Source organism: Gouania willdenowi, chromosome 22 (genome assembly GCF_900634775.1).
Source record: "Gouania willdenowi chromosome 22, fGouWil2.1, whole genome shotgun sequence".
NCBI lineage: Eukaryota > Metazoa > Chordata > Actinopteri > Blenniiformes > Gobiesocidae > Gouania > Gouania willdenowi.
The window spans coordinates 20,282,537-20,303,721 of NC_041065.1; the positions used below are offsets into that span (position 1 = coordinate 20,282,537).

The window sequence follows — 21,185 nt, forward strand, 5'->3', positions numbered from 1 at the left end:
CAGTACTGACCTCTGAATCTCCGATCATCTGGCTATCACCATGGACCTCCACCCCAAGGACAAGCGAACCATTTGTTTTAGAAACCTGAAATCCATCTCTCATGATTTTTCCACTTCTCTTCTTAACCTTCCGTCTGCCTCCCTCCCTCCGCTCTCTGACGACCCCATGAACTTTGTTAATCATTACAACAATTGCCTCTCGTCCTGCCTCGACCAACTTGCACCCTCCAAAACCAAATCAGTCTAATTTACACACACCTCCCCCTGGTACACCCTTGACCTCAGACCGACCCCGACCTTCTCTCACCCCCACCCACTCCTCACCTGCCTCCGCCCCTCTTACTACTCGTTCTCTTTCCAAATTCACACCTGTCCACCCAGTTGAACTGTTAAAAATCCTCTCCACCATGAAAACCTCCATCTGCGTACTTGACCCTGTCCCATCCACCTTTGTTAAGCACTGTTTCCCCACCATCTTCCATCTCATCTCAAAAATAATCAACTCCTCCTTCACCTTTCCCTCCGTCCCTTCATCACTAAAACTGGCTGCCATAACCCCCGTCATCAAAACACCTGGTCTCAACCCCGACATCATGAGCAAATTCCGACCCATCTCCAACCTCCCCTTCCTGTCAAAAGTTCTGGAACGCATTGTTGCCTCACAAATCACATCCCAACTCAACAATAATCACCTTTTTGAACAATTTCAATCTCGATTCCGCACCAAACACAGCACTGAAACAGCCCTCCTCAAAGTCACCAACAACCTTCTCCTCTCATCTGACTCCGGCCTACTCTCAATTCTCGTTCTTCTTGATCTCACTGCTGCTTTTGACACCAACAACCACTCCATCCTACTTTCCCGCATAAAATCCCTCCTCAATATCACTGGCGATGCCCTCACCTGGTTATAGTCTTACCTCACTAACAGAAAACAATTTATCTTCTTTAACAACTGCTCCTCCTTCACTGCCCCCCTGTCCCAAGGAGTCCCCCAGGGCTCTGTGCTTGGTTATCTCCTCTTCACCATTTACCTCCTCCCCCTCGGTCAAATCAGTCGCCGACATGGTCTCCGTTTTCACTGTTACGCCGACGACGTCCAATTATACATCTCCACCAAGTCATCACCCATGAAACCCACTCCACACTTTCAAACTGTCTTTCTGATATCAAAACATGGCTCCAAGAAAACTTCCTAATCTTAAACAGTAACAAATCAGACATACTCCTCATTGGTCCAAACTCCCTCACCCAAACAGCCTCTGACTTTCACCTCACCATTGATAACTCTACCCTGTGTCCCGCCTCTCAGTGCTGTAACCTTGGTATCATTTTTGATAATAACCTTTCCTTCGACCACCACATCAAACAATTCATGAAAACCGCTTTTTTCCACCTCAAAAACATCTCTCGTCTCCGTCCTTCACTTTCTTTCCCCGCCGCTGAAACTCTAATTCACGCCTTTATCACATCCCGCCTCGACTACTGCAATAGCATCCTCTTTGGTACAACCTCCACACTCCTAAATAAACTCCAATACATCCAAAACGCAGCTGCCCGCCTCCTCACCCACACCCGCTCCCGTGACCACATCATCCCTGTCCTCCAAAACCTCCACTGGCTCCCCGTTCCTCAGCGCATCGAATTCAAACTCCTCCTTCTCATCTATAAAGCCCTTAATAATCAGGCCCCCTCCTACCTCACAGATATGCTCCATCCCTACACTCCCTCCCACAGCCTCTGCTCCTCAGATGCAAACCTCCTCACTGTCCCCAAGACAAAGCACAAAACCTGGGGGGCAGAGCTTTCTCTGTTGCTGCCCCCATCCTATGGAATTCCCTACTAAGCCACATCCGCAACTGCACCAACCTCCCATCCTTCAAATCACTACTCAAAACTCACCTTGAGTGTCTCGAAAAGCGCTTTTAAATAAAATGTATTATTATTATTATTATTATTATATCTTAAAAAAAAATGGTAAAATGGACTTGATTTATATAGCGCTTTATCCCTACACTGAAGCAGTCTCAAAGTGCTTTACATAACAGCTCAGTCACCCAATCACTCTCACATTCACACACCAATGGGACAGGACTGCCATGCAAGGCGCTAGTCGACCACTGGGAGCAACTTAGGGCTCAGTGTCTTGCCCAAGGACACTTCGACACATAGTCAGGTACTGGGATCGAACCCCCAACCTCTCGATCAGAAGACGACCCTCTACCACCTGAGCCGCGGTCGCCCGTGGCGACTCATAAACACCTGTTAGTGCCCTATTGTCCAAGCAGAACACTTCGCTCTCAGTTTGCTGTTCTACTGGAAGTTCCAAACATGTCTAGAAGTAGAGCAGGAGGCAGAGCATTCAGCTACCAGGCCCCTCGCCTTTGGAATCAGCTCCCAGTCCTAGTACGGGATGCTGCTACTCTCTCCACCTTTAAGGCTAAACTCAACATACTTACAGTATTTGTTAAAGTGTATACCGTATAATGGCATTAACCTAACCACTAGGAACAAAGCCCTAAACCTAAAAAAAAAAGGAACTAAAAACTAAGATTATATAGTAGAACACCAACATTATATTCAAACACAATCTACCATCTACACATAGCTCTAATGGGTTGAAATGTGTGAAGACTAGTTAGACAAGGTTGTGCCGGGTTGTAGCCAACCCCCCACTTCTGAACCTCGTTGTTATACCCATTACACCGCTCACACTGCTTAAACACGATACACACTGATGTCCACCACATATTCATTCTCATTCCACTGTATTCTTGTGTCATGTTTTTCTGCAATCTGTGCCTTCACCTTGCCCTTCTCTCTCTGCTCTGTTTCAGGTGTCTGAAGCTGGAGATGACAGTTCCTGATCAATGGTTCATGGCTCAACTAGTCTGGGACACTCGGATGGTCTATCTCTCTATCCTATTCTCTCTATCTTCTGTCCACTAACCCCAACAAGTCGAGGCAGATGGCTGCCACCTCTGGACCTGGTTCTGCTGGAGATTTCTTAATGTTAAAAGAAAAACTGTTAGAGGGAGTTTTTTCTTCCCACTCTTGCTTATGCTGTTCATGTGGATTTGTTGTTTTTTTTTTCCTTTTTATTACAACAGGTATATTTTGAAAGCGCTTGAAGATTACTTTTGTTGTAATTGGCGCTATATATGAAAAATTTTATTGAATTGAATAAATAATTACAATTATGGTGTAAATATAAATGTAATCTTGCTGTTGTAATTATAACTGAATTGTAATTGAGTTCAGATGTTTGACTTTGTAATTGTAATTAGCATGGAAATTCTATTAAAAACAGTCAATTACAAATTAATCAAACACAAACTTGAGGAACCATGTTACAGTTCCAAGGTTTATAAATACATTGTTAATAATTATTAAAATAGGTTTCATATCAACTTTACCTGTTAGTTATCTTGAGAATCATTTTACCATTAAAAATAATTTAAATCTAGGGGTATACTGACAGAAAAAAGGCTCAGACACCCACACCAAAAATATGAATACCAATATTTTCATTGATAAGGAAGCCTAACAAGGTAACCAATAGATGAAAAACAAAGTGTATTTTATAGCTGATTTAAGACATGGGTCAAAACTGACCCGTTATCATAAGAGATGCTAACAGAAAGCTAACACAAATGGAAGGTTACATTTTATAGAGTTATTTATTTCAGACAAAGTAATTGTGATTGCTTGTAACTGAACTTTAATAATTGAGAACGTAATTGTAATTGACTTTCAGGAAGAAACTAAGAATTGTAATTTTATTCGTAAAAAATGCCAGTCAACGTTATCGTAATTAAGGTGTAATTGAACATAGACAATTGAAGATGTACGGTAATTGTAACTAAAAAATATATTTGACCCCAACCCTGTTAGCTACTATACAAAATGTATGTTATTAATGTTCTTCTTGCTTAATGTATTTACTTTATAATGTCAGAGAGGCTGGGTGATAAACCGAGATTTTTGATATACTGTGTTGTGAACCGAAGTGCACCACGCTGAAGGTTGTCCAGAGCGCCTGTTTCCTGGGGAAGTCAAGCGAGTGCAGCTGATGGAGAGTGAGAGATGAAGGGAGAAAATGAAAAAAGGAACCGAGAGACTGTACAGTCCCAGGAGCATCTTCCCTTGTGGCTCACTACCAGACAGGACTGTCTGCTCCTACCTGACACAACTTCAATCCTTCCAACGCACACGCCAACCCACCAAAAAATGTTCAGCTTTGTTCACTCTGCTTGATAAAAAAACATTAGCTGAGCTTTATTTTTAGTCAATATGTAATTACATGCTGCTTCGTGTTGAGAATCAGAAAGAAGCCGCAGACATCGTGTTTCCATTTTAATTAATGATGACGACGACTACATCAGCAGCACCGCTTGCTCATTAAAGTAAAAATAGCACTTCCTGTCGAAGCTAAAATAGTGCATGTTGGTTGAACACAGCTATACAATGCATTTAAAATTCAACTAAGGCTAGAAAAACCCTCACTAATATATAATGTTTACATTGATTTGAATCTCTGTCCTTCAGAAATCATTTGGCAGTTGAGATGCAAATGAGAATTCATCACCTTTGTCTTGAATTGAACCAAACTATCAAGAGAATCTCAGTAAGACATTAGATTCAGCACAGTTAGGCTGTGTAGTGACTGCAAAAAAATCTGTGCTTGGATATGCATCTTTTCATTTAACAAATTTCAATAAGGAAATTAAGAAAGACAGGAAACTTAACTAACAGAAGATGAAAAAAACAGTAGTGAACAAAGCAAAAAAAAGCAAAAAAAAAAAAAACAGATATAAACAGTGGGACTCACTTTTGTTGTAGCAGGTGGTAAGCACAGCTTTATCTGCAGGACTGGCGCCAATGTGCCATATCTCCCCAGCTTGATGTAAAAGGACATTCTTATTAATGATGTTATTCTCATCATCAAACTCAATGACGTGGATCTAGGAAATGAGAAATAGAAGAGATACAGGTTGATATATCAATAACGTCACACAAAATGCAGTCAATACCTTTACAAATATTGTAATAAAAACTAAATATTTCAGACAGACATTACTCATATGTTTATCATCTTCTACAGAAGTGAGGCTTTTGGTCCTAAATTAGACTTTAATGTGGTGATTCTTGGGCGGGGCAATGTCTATGCCTCACATCTGCACAGAGTCAAATACAGGAGTGGTTACCATGATGCGCAAGTGGCAATTTTTAAAAGGAAAAATACCTTTACAAGTATTCACAAAGCTTCTTGAGTCCCCTCAGAGAGCTCCTAACTTAGCCTAAAAATTCTTAGCAAGGAATCTTTGCTTATAAGGGATTCAGGAAGTTCTGAGAGCAACTCTGGGCTGTTGCTAGGTATGATGCAGTCTGCTAAAATCTGTGATTGGTTGTTAGAGAAAGGGAAAAGAAATAAAAGCGTTCTGTGCTCCTAGTAATGAATGGAGGATGAAATCAACAGATCAGACTTGGACTGCATTAAGAAATGTGTAATCATGAAATTAATTTAATTCAGCAAATTTTAAATAATTTTTACACAGCTTAAAACATTTGGAACTCGTTCACATGCCGATTATTATATTGATTTGACATTAGTAATTTGACCGCTTTATGTATTTGATATTAATGGTGGACGTAGACACAGCTGTCAGTGATTACAGTGACTGCTGGAGCTCTTTTAAAAAGTGAAATACAAAAGTGTTAAGTGGGAAACTGGGTCCTAAAATCACGACCCAAGAAAAGAGGCAGACCGGGGAGCTTATTGCCCTGATAATCAATGCGTCATTCCCCTCTGTGTGTAAAATACGGGTGAAGCACTGTTACCTGCTGCAACCAAAGAGAGGGCGGAGATTACAGCACACAGAGAAGGGGGCGAGCAAATCACACAGCAATACAAGGCTGCTATTGTGTTGGCCATACCAGCCTGTCATTGCCCGATCCCGTTAGATCTCAGAAGCTAAGCAGGTCTGGGCCTGGTTAGTAGTTGGATGGGAGACCACTAAAAATTCCAGGTGCCACAGCGGGGTGGCAGTCACACCAGTTGTATCTGTCATTTTGTACTTGGGCAAGGCACTTCACCCACATTGCCTAGTATGAATGTAGTGTGTGAGTGAATGTTGGTGGTGGTCGGAGGGGCCGATGGCGCACTTTGGCAGCCTCGGTTCAGTCAGTCTATAAAATTGATGCATTATTATTATTAGGTTAGGCTGTGTGAGAAAAGTCAGAATCAGAATAGTTTTATTGTCAGTTAGAGTTTAAAACAATACAAGGAATGTGACTTGGTAGATGGTGCGAAAACAAAAGCAATAATAATTATTATTATAATCATAAGCCGGCAGTGTCTTCTTAAATCAGTCGTTAAACATACAGAGAATATCTCTCCGCCCTCTCCGTTTCTGTTTAAGACACTTTTAAGGCTTCTTAAAAGTCCTCCTCACTCGCCCTAACAGTTTTTCACCTTAGGAGCTCTCTTAGGACCTAAGATGCTTTATGAATGACTTTTATTACTAATAAGATTTTTCCAAGGGTGACATAACTAAGAGCTACTTTTAGCCTTAGGATGCTTTATGAAAAAGGGCACTGAAACACAGGAAAAAAGAAAAAATCATATATAATGTTTTTAAGTTTTATCATTTTTGTGCAGCCCAGAAACTGATCCACGGCGTAGTGGTTCGGGACCACTGCTCGACAGAACCGTCTACAATTTCAGCTTTTTTCTATTACAGAAATGTTGTTAACCAACACTGGGTTTAAGGTAGAAAGACTCGCCACAGCAGCTTCACGAGCCAGTTTTCCCTAATGACAACTACAATTTAGCTTATAACTGGCACAAAAGCAGAACAATATACTGTAATAATCAATAACAGCAAAAGAGGGACCAATTGCCCACTCACATCTACTGTAAGCAAAGTGGAAAAATTGCTTCCTTGAAAAATGTGTCTTTTCGTCTTTCCAATATTCAGGTAAATATTTAATAGACTCTGGAAACAAGTACTTTGCAATATAATACACAACTTGTGAGCTTTTTATGTAAAAAAATTCTCTTTGGTAATGAAAGTCAAACAAAAACCACCAAAATAACTTTCTTTTAACTTGTTGATAAGAAATTGAAATATGCGGGTTTTTTTTTTAACATGAAATGGCTTTGTAAGACACAAAACTTAGGTGTTGCCAGGCAACAGTTGGTGCCTGGAGGCAGCCATTTTTACCTAAACCAAAAGCTTGAGGTGACAAACAGTGAATGCCTTTTGTAAATAGTTGATAGATACTGTCGATAGCAAGTAATGGAGTTCATTAGCTACACATTACTTTGTGATATGGATGAAAATTTGTTGCACCCAAAATAAATACAAAGGATGCATCTTTCCAGGACCTTTAACCTTATCATGCTCGAGACTGAATATACATCTTGGGAGTCTACAATGTAAAACACTATACAGGTGCTAGTCATATAATTAGAATATCTATTCTAATTATATGACCAGCACCTGTAGTGAGTCAGTTGATAGTGATATACCGCTAGACAATGTCTTGTATGGTCCTTCTGTTCATTCTGTCAGTGACTGGTGTGGCTCTGCCAAATATCCTATCATTGTGTCAAAAATCATTGCGGCATGTTGAGGTCGTTGTACACGTGAAACTATACACAGTGTTCGACTCAAATTGATGCACTTGATACTAAAGGTGGAACGGGACCTTGTGTAACAATATTTCGTAACATTTAAACATCATAAGATCTATCATACAAATGTATCATGATATCGTGGGGGGTTGAAGAATGTTTTAATCCCTGCTACAATACATCTGTCCATATCGAGTGTGTCGTGTGTCTAAATTTTGGACTGGCTGTATTTGTCAGTCTCTGTTTTTCATTCTATTTGCAGGGTGGCACTTTTTACACTTGAAATAGGAAACATTTATCTTATTTATGTTATTGTTTATTTTTCTATATTCCTTTAGAGTGTAAAAGATCACTCCCAGAGTATGTACGCAAGTATGCCCGCAGTCAAAGCATGGTTATTTTGTAATCGTGAACCAATTATCGTCAATTGTATTGTGAACTCTGTCTATGGTCCCACATCTTCTTAGTTCTGCACCAATCTTAACCTACAAAAGGTGTGCCACATTATCTGTAAATACATCAGCTATGTTCTTATCTACAAGCTAAAAAAAAAGTTTTTGTTGTGGGGGTTTGTTTGACTTAAACCATTCATTTATCAACCAGTGTCCCAACACTTAATATAACAGCTATCAATTGCTGAGATGAAAATGTTCTAGTTTACATGCACTCTTCTGACAGCTCAAATAACGTATACTTGTAGGAATGCTGTAGAAGAAGAATGTATCTTCTATGACTGGCCAAATGCAACCTTAAACACTGCCTTCAGGTCTTCTTGACCTATTGTTAGGCTGTGATTTAGCTTACACTGAACTACACATTCAATAAGTTGTCACATATTGCTTCTACAGTACACAATCCTAACTTTCATCTATATGAATATAGCAAGTTACTGGGCTTATTTTAGTACATGGAAATCTATTCTACGAGGGTGCGCAGTTAAATGCAGTTCAGGGTCCACGATGCAGTAAAACCGTGAGAGTCTCAAGGTTTGATCAGACAATTAATGGTAGTTTCTCCCATAAGAAAGACACTTACAGCACCTTGGAGGACTGTTAATGGGTTTGTACTGGACAATAACTCCTGCACGGCACTTCCACTGCCCTCGCCTGTACTACTTTTACAATCTGAACAAGAGGCTGAAAGGAGGAGGCGTGAGAGGGAGGAGAAAGAGGACCGGAGCGACGGCATCCTTCAGCCTCCTCAAAGTCAGCGAGGTGACTATTACCCTTGGATTGTACGGCATCGAGCAAGAAATTATTACGCAAAGTTATAATTTTATGGTGGTGGGGGAGCAGTACAAATAAATTCAGGCCTTTGGGACAAGGTAATTGGAAAAACTGGAAAAAGAGTCCCCCTAAATGAACCTAAGTGTGAGAGTAGAGAAAAGTTCCAGCCCTCTTCCTCCTGGTGATTTATCCCTCATTCTTTTAAACTAAGGAATGACTCATAGCCTTCAGCCACTTGGGCACCCAGCCCAGTACTTTTAATTACATGCCAATAGGAGGAATTTAGATGGGGGGGGGGGGGGGGTAAAGAGCCAGGTGATGGGGAGGGATAAAACCAAGCTGGCTCGTAGCCCCCACTTTACAGGCTCTTCCACTGAAGCTCTTTAGCCGCACAGTAAGCAGGGCGGAGGAGCAGCGAGCGGGTGAGAGGTGCAGAGCTCCATCGCTTTATCTCGTTAGCAGCCTTAAATGCCATGCCGGCGCGCCGTCCGATCCGTCACTGCAGCTATTGGTCTCTCAGGGATTTGAGAGGTGGTCTGTGAGTTGAGAGAGACATTTCCACCCAGCATTATGCTTAATGGGAGATGGGAAGCCTGGCAGACTTATGGATACAGCAAAGATAACCGGAGCTGAAATGCCAATCGAAAAAACATTTTTTACACAAGTGAGAGCTGAGCTAACCGAGGGTGACCTCCAGACTTAATCAGTCAGGGAGAGACAATGAGCTTCATGAATTTATCGAGTAAAACAGACAAAATACATGATAATAAGAGAAGGGTCATCGGAAAGATAATTAACCCAAGGATAAAATATATATCAATGGATTTGAAGCTGTTGAAGCTTTAACTTCTATTAATATAGATAAAAAATGTTTTTAACATAAGGCTAAGCCCTACTTGAATGTGTTAACAGTATTTTATTTAAATCAATATTAACAATCACTACATAGATTGTCTGCTCACATTGAACCCTTTTTCTGGTTACCGTGATGTTGTCTCTCACTGATATACAAGCATACAGTTGCCATTAAAGTGTTATGAGGTGTGACTGCTGATATCTTTGAAAAAAAACAACATTAGGAACAAGAGCAGTCAGAGAGCGCTAACCTCTGCCAAGCGCCACGTATCCTCTTTGCCAAATATTTGCCATTACCTGGATCAGTGATTCCAATCATGGAACAATGATCATTTGCACTTTAAAGGCTTGTGAGAAATTTCTATTCCCATTTTTAAAGATAAAGTATGTTGAAATGTATCTAACAATGAACCCCAGTTTTGTTTTTGTTTTTTTTAAATTGTGATAAAATGTGCAATTTGGATCTGATCTGGTTCAAACTCGGTGGGGTAACTGAGGAACCAACCCAAATTAACATAGTAAAATTTCTTAAAGATCGGTCTATTATGAACCGAGATAGGTTTTTTTTTTTTTTGCCTTAGATGAGAGATAGAGATTTTGGGCCCAAAGACCACATCTTTTTCTTCCCTTCGCCTCTCTATTAATGTGCTTAGACACAGATCTCTGTGAACAGCCAACTTCTTTAGAGATGACCTTTTGTGTCTTGCTCTCCTTGTGCAAGGTGTCAGTGGTCGTCTTTTGGATAACTGTCAGGTCAGCAGTCTTCGCCATGATTGTGTAGCCTACAGGACTAGACTGACAGACCATTTAAAGGCCTTTGGAAAGCATCAGGTGTCTTTGATATTGAATCTATCTACAATATTCTAATTTTCTGAGATACTCAATTTGGGGTTTTGATTAGTTGTCAGTTACAATCATCAACATTAAAAGAAATAAACACTTGAAATATGTCAGTCTGTGTGAAATGAATGTATACATTAAACAAGTTTCACATTTTGAATGGAATTACTGAAATAAATCAACTTTTTCAGGATATTCTAATTTTATGACCAGCACCTGTACAGATGGAGAGATGTATAGCTCATTTTGTATCAAAATACTTTTAGGTAAAGATGTGACGATTCACTCAACTCCCGATACGATTTGATTCACGATACTGGGTTCACGATATGATTCTCTCACAATTTATTTTACAAAATGGGACTGTAGACAAATGAAGACTGAAAAATACTGTATTATTTTCCTTTTATTTTTCATTGTCAAAAGAATCCCTTGATAAACTATTCAAAACAATGCAATTTCACTAAAAATAAATAAAGGAATAAAGGAATAATACAAATGAAGAAGTAGCCTATTAATTCAAATTCTGGTTCTACAGTCAACAATGCAAAACTGCACAATAGTTATTTTTCTTTTTAAAAGTGCAACTGAAAATGTATTTTGTGCCCTAACAATTGGACTTAACAAAAAAAACAGTAATTTCACTGTATTTACGTCAGATATTTCTTTGGACCAGCAGAGGGCGCTGGTAACCCAGTGGTCGGTTGGCATGCATATATTCATGCAGTGAAGAAGAGATGCTATGTGCTATCAGACAGAGCTAATAGAAAAACATGACTTTTACAGATATTCAAGTAATATTACGGATATTCTTTCGGTGCTAAAGGGGTAAGGAATCATTTATGAACATGTTTAAGAGTAGAAGGCGGCCAGAAAGAAAGTAGTAGCAGATTTCGCCCCCGCCGCCATCACTTCTGGATAGCGCCCTGCTGTTTAAAAAAAGTACTGCAATTCAATTTTCAGAGCGTCAATATGAACCGTGATACCTATAAATCGATTTTTAACTGCCTTACGATAAATCGTTACATCCCTACTTTTAGGAGTCACTGCTTTTGCTACTACTCAGCATGAAAAGGACAGTTAGATGGATTTTTGAGTGCGTCCTAACTTCCCCTAAACAAGCCACACTACAGAAGTCACTCACATGCTGTTCCTTATAAGGAAACAAGCCAAAAGTGATTTGTGCAGCTGTTTATTAATAAATGAGCCTGTGTGGCATTTTACATCAGCAAATTCAACCAAAATTGTTTTGATGGTATGATTTTATTTTAATTTGAGCAAAAATATCGAAATATAAGTTTTGGTCCATATTGCCCAGCCCTAGTTTGGAGTATTTCTCAGATTTTGTAAAACAAAATTAGAAAAATGTTGAACGACAAACAACAGCTACGTATGTATCAAGCAGAGACCCATCCATTCTGCCATTGATGTGCTCAGATGGCAGCGTTCACACTGTAACAAATGGAGAGCCTTAACAGAGTGGGCACAACCAGGTTTGTTTAAATCAGGCCAGTGTTGTCAAATGTCAACATACCCAGAGAATCCAAACGCGAATCAAGACATGGAATGTTGCATCACAGCTTTGCCCCGTTGCGTGTATCCCAGTTGTCTTTCATGAGCTTCCAAAAGTGCTCATTCTAATGTGTTGATTCATGGTGGAAGTTAAAGCCTCCTAATAAACCAGATATAAGCAACTACAATACAAATAAATGCAATCAATAGATTATAGATTTTCTCAAGTATGAAGAATCTACCACTTTAGTGTTTATTGCAGCTCATGCCAGGGAGGGAGTAAATGTGAGGCGAGTTATATTAAGCTAGTGACGGTGTGTAATAAGGAATCACACAGATTGACTGGGATGCATTGTCAGCGTTCCCAACAAGCTCTGTATTAGCCTCGCTACACAGGACTTGGATTGAACTGTGTCTGTGTTCCGTGCCAGCCTGTTTTCACACCAAAGTCTGCCAAAAAATTGGCATGCGCTCTTCAAAGCACATCCACTCTTTCCGTCTCTCGTCCTTTCTCCTCTCTCTCTCTCACAGGCTTGCTCCCAGAGAGCTAATTATTTTCCCCCTGTTTAGAGCCAACTGTTTCTGTCATCTGTCTCTGTAATGACCTCTGCAAGATGTGCATGCATGCATGCAGACGCTCTCACTGGTTCTCCTTCACACATGCAAACACACATTGTAAAACCTTTTGCAAACAATGAGACGGACAGGATTTCCCAATTAAAATAATCCAGATAAAGACACAGCACAGATGCAGATGCAACAGATCTTTAGCAGTTAGGATGAATTAGGGCGGGGCAAAAACAATCGATTTATAGAATTTGAAGATAAAAAACGATATTTATTTTGCAAATTCAAGGTTTTTTTTTAAATTTATTAATTTTTTTCCTACCACAGTTTTTTCAGATTTTTTCGCGTTCCATCCTTGTGGATTACCATAGCGCGATGTGAGCCAGCCCCGTCTTTGTTTACATTTGTTTACCCTTTGAGTAGGCTATGTGTGTGCGCCACAGGCATGTTTACTTTTTTATACGCACTATGCTGAGATGCATGAGAAGAGTTTATTTTTTTAATTGTAATGTTATACGTTATAAAATATGTAGTTATCTGATTCCTTCATCAATGAAGTTGCTGTAGCACTTTTGTTTAAACCTAACTTAAAGCTTGAAATTGAAATTAACTTTTTTTTTTCTTTTGAGATTGTTTTATGCATTTTATTCAATCAGATGTCTGCAGTCATTTTTAAGTGCATTTTTTTTTAGGCAACATTGCCCAGCCCTAGGATGAATTTCTTTGTGCAGTACTGTAAAATACTAAATATTTTAATTGTAAAAACAAAAACAAAAAAAAAGAAAAGCACTTTGATAAAGTTGTATATTATAATTAACAGTTTGAAAATTATACAGTCCTATATTTTTACCAACATATCTGATCCAGTTTGCATGACTATATGAATCAGCTTCTGGTTTATTAAATATAAGTCTTTTAGACTATAGAAAGTAGAAACAAAGAGGAACACAAAAACTACAGGATTCAAATCAACAACCCTCAAGATTACAAAGAAAGACGCATAACTCTCTTACATGGCTGCCAAGAACAAACTTGCATTTTGTGATTGTCAACACATTTAATAAACATCGCAAAGAAAAAAATCTTTGAAGTCTGTGACTGCAAAAATACAAGTCCAACGATGCCTTAATACTAGCATCAAATATGACACATTTGCACCCATATGTTGCTCATAAATAGCAACTTCTGACCTGTAGAAAATAAATTACAATAAATCCTACTGTGACCCTGTGTCCGCATATAGAGACATTAGATGTTGACCTGTCTGCACTATAATACTTATTTGTGCTCATCTTAAACCCTTTGCACACATTTTGTTGCACTTGCTTTTAAACACTTACTCAATATGTCACTGTTCATATCGTACATTATACTTTGTTTTGTGATGTTTTTTTTTACATATTGTATGATGTGCTCCTGTTATTTTACATGTCATACTTATAACCCTGTTTTTTTATGTTTCTCTTATGTACACTTGTTATTTTGTATTTATCCTGACTCTGCCTCTTGGCCAGGTAGTCACTGTAAATGAAAATTTGTTCTCAGTGACAAACCTGGTCAAATAAAAATCAAAGAAAAATAAATGTTAAAAAAATGACACTTGTTTTGCTATTTATCGACCAAATGTGCACAAAAAAAAAAAAGAAAAAAAAAAAGAAAGCTAGATGTCAGCAAAATCAACATAATTCTAAGGCCGGTCTCTGAAGTGGACAAGTCACAAAATGTCTTCAAATTAATACAAACACCAGCAATTGCAACTAGCTACTGTAAAATGAAGCTAAACATAAGCAGCAGTGTGCTACTTGTACTACAGCATTGCAGTTTCTGTTTTCTTTTTACTTTTTAATCTCTGACCAAGACTCTTCAGGTGCTGGTCATTAGAATTTCATAAAAAAGTTGATTTATTTCAGTAATCCATTCAAAAAGTGAAACTTGTATAATGTATACATTCATTTCACACAGACTGACATATTTCAAGTGTTTATTTCTTTTAATGTTGATGATTATAACTGACAACTAATCAAAACCCCAAATTGAGTATCTCAGAAAATTTGAATATTGTGGAGAGGTTCAATATTGAAGACACCTGGTTCCCCACTGTAATCAGCTAATTAACTAAAAACACCTGCAAAGGCCTTTAAATGGTCTGTCAGTCTCGTTCTGTAGGCTACACAATCATGGGGAAGACTGCTGACCTGACAGTTGTCCAAAAGACGACCATTGACACCTTGCATAAGGAGGGCAAGACACAAAAGGTCATGGCTAAAGAGGCTGGCTGTTCATAGAACTCTGTGTCCAAGCACATTAATAGAGAGGCGAAGGGAAGGGAAAGATGTGGTAGAATAAAGTGTACAAGCAATAGGGATAACCACGCCCTGGAGAGGACTGTGAAACAAATTCCATTAAAAAATGTGGGGGAGATTCACAAAGAGTGGACTGCAGCTGGTGTCAGTGCTTCAAGAACCACCACGCACAGACGTATGCAAGACATGGGTTTCAGCTGTCGCATTCCTTGTGTCAAGCCACTATTGAGCAAGAGACAGCGTCAGAAGCGTCTTGCCAGGGCTAAAAACAAAAAGGACTAGACAGACTGATCGACTCAATGCCACGCCACATTGCTGCAGTAATTCAGGCAAAAGGAGCCCTAACTAAGTATTGAGTGCTGTACATGCTCATACGTTTCATGTTGATACTTTTCAGTTGGCCAACATTTCTAGAAATCTTTTTTTTGTATTGGTCTTAAGAAATATTCTAATTTTCTGAGATACTGAATTTGGGATTTTCATTGGTTGTCAGTTATAATCATCAAAATTAAAAGAGAAATATATGTCTGTGTCTAATGAATGAATATAATATGCATGTTTCCTTTTTTAATGGAATTACTGAAATAAATAAACCTTTTCATGATATTCTAATTATATGACCAGCACCTCTATACAGTATATTTAATTTTCTAATGTATAGCTTCCTTTGGAAATCACTTTGCAAAATTTGTTTTCGAACGTGATATCTAAAATATAGTTTATTACTTTTACTACTACTATTATTATTATTATTATTATTATTATTAAGTGCTTGTACAATAATATTGGGACTGTATAAAAATTATTATTTTTTTAAAGCATTTTGGAAATATTTTTATTTTTATGCAAAAAATTTCCAGGGCACATTACTCAGGATCAGAAAGTCAATGATAGGAAACAATTTTGAGGTGGAGCATTTTTCAGCTCTTAATGATCCTGCAGCTGATCAATTGGCCTGTAAAGCAGTATAGATGGATGGGTTCAGCAAAGCAGTAATGAGAGCAACAGTGAACCCGTGCAAAGAACCAGATTTAATAACAGTAAATGTCAGAGTGGTAAAAGCATTTGGACCTCGTAGACGTCCCTCTATGGCACATGTGTCAAACGCAAGGCATGAAGGCCAAATCCGGCTCTTCGGAGCATCTGATTCGGCCGACAGGAGAAAGTGAAAATGACTGTTGTTGAAAGAACTATATTTTTTTTTCAAAATCCTGCAATTTTTCTCAAATTATTCCACAAAATCTCTCTCCAATTTAATAAAAAAATTGGTCAAAAAAAAAAAAATGACAGTTAAGTATCTGTCACTTATTGCCAATATATTATTAATGCCTTCCATACTTTAACATTGAAATTGTTGGTTTTCCGCAGTAAAACCAGTGGCCCACTTGTAACCAAACTGGTCCGTATTTGGCCTTTGAACTAAAATGAGTTTAATACCCCTGCTCTATGGGATCTACAAGACATAGGCACAAATGCCAGCATGCTAATAATTAAAACAATGGAAAAGAACTAAAATTGGAGGAGGACCTACTACTGACACTCATTCATGTGGAGCATCTTGGACAAAACCTGGCAGTGATGGATGGGCAAGACTTGGCAGTGATGACCACTCAAAGTTCAGGGCAGGTCCCAACTCTGAGCAGGAAACTATGCACTGGAATGAGTGTTCACCTTGGAAGTGAATGTGTATAAATTGAAATATCTGTCTCTGTCTGGTAGACATACAACAGCCTGGCATGCCATCCAGAGTGTAGCCCACCTTCAACCTTTAACTAAAAGAGGAATATTTCTGTTTAACACAACCTACAGGAAGTTGAAGACAAACAGCCAAAAAAAAAAAAAAAAAGATAGGAATCATAATCAGAATTAGCACTCGGAGTACTCGGGGTACTCGGAAAAGATTTAACAATTAATTTAAAAATAATTAGGAAATGTTCCTAGTTCCTTTTTTAGGCTACTTTTTGGATAAATTAACCACAAACTGACAGAAGTATTGCTCAATGAAGTACTATATTTTCTTGTAATTTATTGAAATAGGATTATTTTAAGCTGTAGGGGCCATTTTATCACATTTCTGACAATAGGAGACGATAGCTACATTTTACAAAGGAGACTGTATTTACATACTATTGAAATGGTCACACAAGTTGTAGTTTAACTAAATTCCACTCATTGTTTTCAATTTGTAGGTTAAGCCTGAGGGAACCAATGTTCGAGACTAGGGATGTAACGATTCACTCAACTCCCGATACGACTCAATTCACGATACTGGGTTCACGATACAATTCTCTCACGATTTATTTTACAAAATGGGACTGTATATAAATGACTGAAAAATATTCCTTTATTTTTTTGGGAAAATACTGTACTATTTTTCATTGTCAAAAGAATCCCTTGATAAACTATTCAAAACAATGCAATTTAACTAAAAATAAATCTTGAATGAAATAAATAAAGGAATAATACAAATGAAGAGGAAGCTGAAGAATTGCTAAAGGGGTAAGTAATCATTTATGAATATGTTTAAGAGTAGAAGGCGGCCAGAAAGAAAGTATTAGCAGATTTCGCCCGCCGCCAACACTCGCCCTCTGCTGGTTAAAAAAAGTACTGCGATTCATTTTTCACAGCATCGATGTGAACCTTGATACCTATGAATCGATTTTTAACTGTCTTACGATTAATCGTCACATCCCTATTCAAGACACATCTAGGAGTTAACAAATTAAAAAGCATATAACATTATGACGAGGGTACTTATGATAGGAAGAGGGGGTACACATGATTTGACAAAAATGTGAAGGGGGTGTACAGGACGAAAAAAGATTGGAAACCACTGTCATAGAGTTATCAAGCAGTCACGTACACTTCCACATTCGGAACAGAATGTCTAATAGACACTTGCGATTGACGTCACGGCACATTGACCCAGCGCCATCTTGGAAGATGACGGCCCGATACAGATGCACCTGCGTGGGTGTGTTTACTTGAATAAAAGTGTAATTTTTTGACTTATTGAAAGCAGCCCATGTGCTAAACGATTGTTGAAGGTCGTCTCCGTTTGGCCTCAATATGTCGGAGGCCACAGATTATGTTGACACTCTACCAGAAGCTGATAGAAGTCGGTACAAGAAAAAACTGGGTCTGATCGGCTGGAATAACCCCGACAACATTCCTGTTGACAAATTTGAACGATGTCTCTTATTTCCCAGGAGTGACTTATCCTGACATTGTGAACGACCTCGTCTTTACATCTAGTTCATACACAATGGACTACATGAAAAGTTTCAAGGGACTGGAAGCTTACAACCAGTTTGTTTGTGGCTGGATTTGTGAAGTAGCTGCTTTTATTCATAATGGACGCCATGTGGTTAAATCCAGGCTAATTTTTCATAATTAATCTGTAATACAAGTGTGTAATGCTGGTTTTTCAAAATGTGAGCTATTTTATTGATGACATAAAGTGGAAAATTGTGTGAAAAATAGAGCTGCACACTTGAATCAATGCAAAAAAAAAAAAAATAAATTAAAATTAGTTTAATTTAATTTCCTCAAGAAAGACTTGTGTACTCCAGCCGTGTTAGAACAACCAAAACACAGAGCATAAGTTTACCACCGCCGTGGGCTTTCTGCTTCGCTAAAACGTTTCCTGCAGTGGCTTGTTCTTCCATCATGGCGGAGGGCCGTACACCACGTGACCTGTGAGGTCATGTGACATGGGTCTATACAAATATGTACACAACTCAAGCCTATATATTACAATCTAATCAAGGCAATCTCGTTCATTCTTAGAACAAAATGTGAGAAATTATGTTTGTGAGCTTCTGAACTTCCTCCTGGGGACAATCACATGTGTATTTACTCTTTTAAAAATAAAGAAATGTGGGGAATCACATTATTTTTTTTACTCTGAGCAGCATGCTGTATTGTGAGTGTAATAGGTGCTGATGGGAAGGCTCTGGTCAGTTTTATTGAGTGAATATTGAGTTTTAAGGAGGATAAATCTACTAAAAATACTATTTTACAATAATAGTGTTTTATTTTTGTGACACGTTATCTTGTGGTCCATAATGGACGGTCTGGCGGCCAGGTTTTGGCCCCCCGACTGTAGGTTAGACACCAAGGTCTACAATGACATGTCCTTCTCACCTGGTTTTCAAATTTTAATGACTGTGTCCCGACAAGAAACCGAATGGCGTCAGTCTCCGCCGTCTGTGCTGTCAAGGCTCGAGCCTGCAATGTAAAATTGTCACAACATTTGGTTCATGAAAAACAAGTCATTAGCATGGCGTTAATTAGAAAATGGCAAAGAGAGATTAGATCAAAGAAGCAGCAGAGCACACCTGAAATTCAAGACCATAAATGACGGGAGCATCGTCCTCCATTTCTCAGCGAGTCAGGGGTTGCCTTTATCTCTCCCGAAAAAAAAAAACTGACAACAAAACAGGACTCATAAAACACTGCAGTTGTATTCCGTTCTGGCCATTTGCAAACACAATATTTGTACTTCCGTGGTGGAAAAAAGACCTAAAAAGCGTGCAAATTTCGTACGTAGCCACAGCCACTTGATACGTGTTACGCTTTCTTCAGAGCGTAAAAATTGTCCAGAATAGAAAAACTCAATGCGTGGGGAGTTTTGTCCACTTTCGCGCACCGTAGGAGTGAGCTTTTGGTCATACGCATGCGTCGTACGGTTGTAGCTGTCAGTGCGGTCAGGTAAGAAAACAATAGTCCGAGCTGCTTGTGTTTTATGGTCTTTATTGTTAGTTTAACTTAGTGGTGATCGTACGGTCACATCGGCTGATCCTGGTGAATTGAACACATTCACGACGCTGAACAAAACCTAATTAGTTATCTTCAGCTGCGAAGCTATGCTAGTTGTAGAGCTAACGATAGCCATTCGGCTAGTGCTTTACAAGCCGGATAGTGACAAGACAAATGACAAGATATAACATGCATTACAAACTACAATATATTTACTGTTTTTCGTACCAGGATTGTTATTAAAATTGTATTCACTGACACGTCCTAATATTTATGTTGTGGTAGAAACACTTGGTAAAAGTTGAGTTGGGTACATCACAGTTATTCCACATTTATTTTTTTTTAACATTAAGGCAACACAAATCCATGTTAAAACTCTTCTAAAGCCGAATTGGAGTCTTTTATTTCCTTTCCCCAGCAAAGTACTGTCCCTCTCACCTATTATTTATATTAGGGGTGTCCAAACTGTGGTGGAGCCTGCAATCTTCCACCTCTTTAGATTTATTCCCCTGCTTTATACACCTGGATTTAATGCAGATGTTGTCCTCCAGCTCTGTAAAACACCTGGTATTGAGCCACAAGACCTCCAAAACCTACAGGATTGTAGCCCTCCAGGACTGAAATTGAAAACCAATATTGTACATCAACAATGCAAACACCAACCATCATTATGTCAGCCTTCATTTCTCCCACATGACTTTTTTTAAATTTTTATTTATTTTTTATTTTTTATTATCTATCTCTTAGCAGCTCTATTTTTGATGTGTGTTGTTAAATATTATCCTTTTATTTTATTCCCATGTATCTCCATCCATGCCACCCTGCCTCCTTTGGATGGTTATTGTTTGATCCTTGGTATAACTACACGTTGTATCCTGAATGTAACCCTTTCATTCCTATTTAAACTAAAAACTCTAGACTTAAATTTACTTACAAATGTACTTTGATCTCCTGACATGTTTTGACTGCCAACTGTCATTCTTCCTTTAAGGCATCTACTGATTGCTTTGATATATCTTTACAAGTTTTTTCATAAGGAAAGAATCAAAGCATCTACTGATCACATTATTCAGACAGTCTTTTTCAGGAAGTTGACTTTGAATAAAGCGACTCTGGACCAGTGGTTCCCAAACAAGTAAAAATCTGAAGGCATACCAATTTTTCAAAATAGCCTTTATAACACGTGTTATCACTTTTGTCATGTACAATATCTGTAAATGTGCATAATTATTTACTAATGCCAAATAAAATGTGACAAAGACAATATTACTCATGAATATTTATTAACAAAATATTTAAAAAAAATTAGGTATAGAATTTGCCTCTGTATTATGAAATGAGTGCATACAATGCAGTATATTAAGTAATATTTATTTTTGTGCTTCACAACACAGCTAGTTTTGTAGTTGTATATTGCAATAAATGTATGGTTGTCACAAAATCCCACGGCACACCGTTTGAGAACCACTGCTTTTTTATTTT

The 21,185-nt window shown here is 38.4% G+C and overlaps 2 protein-coding genes, 1 long non-coding RNA gene and 1 pseudogene across 3 annotated transcripts in view; 3 read left to right on the forward strand and 1 right to left on the reverse strand.

Annotated features, from left to right (window-relative positions):
- The window catches only part of eipr1 (EARP complex and GARP complex interacting protein 1), a 78,764-nt gene extending 59,297 nt beyond the window's left edge, over nucleotides 1-19,467 (reverse strand). Inside the window, exons 1-3 of the mRNA XM_028437511.1 lie at nucleotides 19,283-19,467; nucleotides 19,089-19,172; nucleotides 4,832-4,964 (exon numbers count right to left, since the gene is read on the reverse strand). Coding sequence (XP_028293312.1) covers nucleotides 4,832-4,964; nucleotides 19,089-19,172; nucleotides 19,283-19,324 — 259 coding nt within the window. The 5' untranslated portion in view covers nucleotides 19,325-19,467. The remainder of the gene's footprint in view (nucleotides 1-4,831; nucleotides 4,965-19,088; nucleotides 19,173-19,282) is intronic.
- Nucleotides 1-21,185, forward strand: part of LOC114456042 (uncharacterized) — a 332,361-nt gene that overhangs the window by 205,554 nt on the left and 105,622 nt on the right. The window lies entirely within an intron of this gene.
- LOC114456969 (uncharacterized) lies at nucleotides 5,924-6,041 on the forward strand (annotated as a pseudogene).
- The window catches only part of trappc12 (trafficking protein particle complex subunit 12), a 36,948-nt gene continuing 35,369 nt past the window's right edge, over nucleotides 19,607-21,185 (forward strand). Inside the window, exon 1 of the mRNA XM_028437509.1 lies at nucleotides 19,607-19,655. Coding sequence (XP_028293310.1) covers nucleotides 19,621-19,655 — 35 coding nt within the window. The 5' untranslated portion in view covers nucleotides 19,607-19,620. The remainder of the gene's footprint in view (nucleotides 19,656-21,185) is intronic.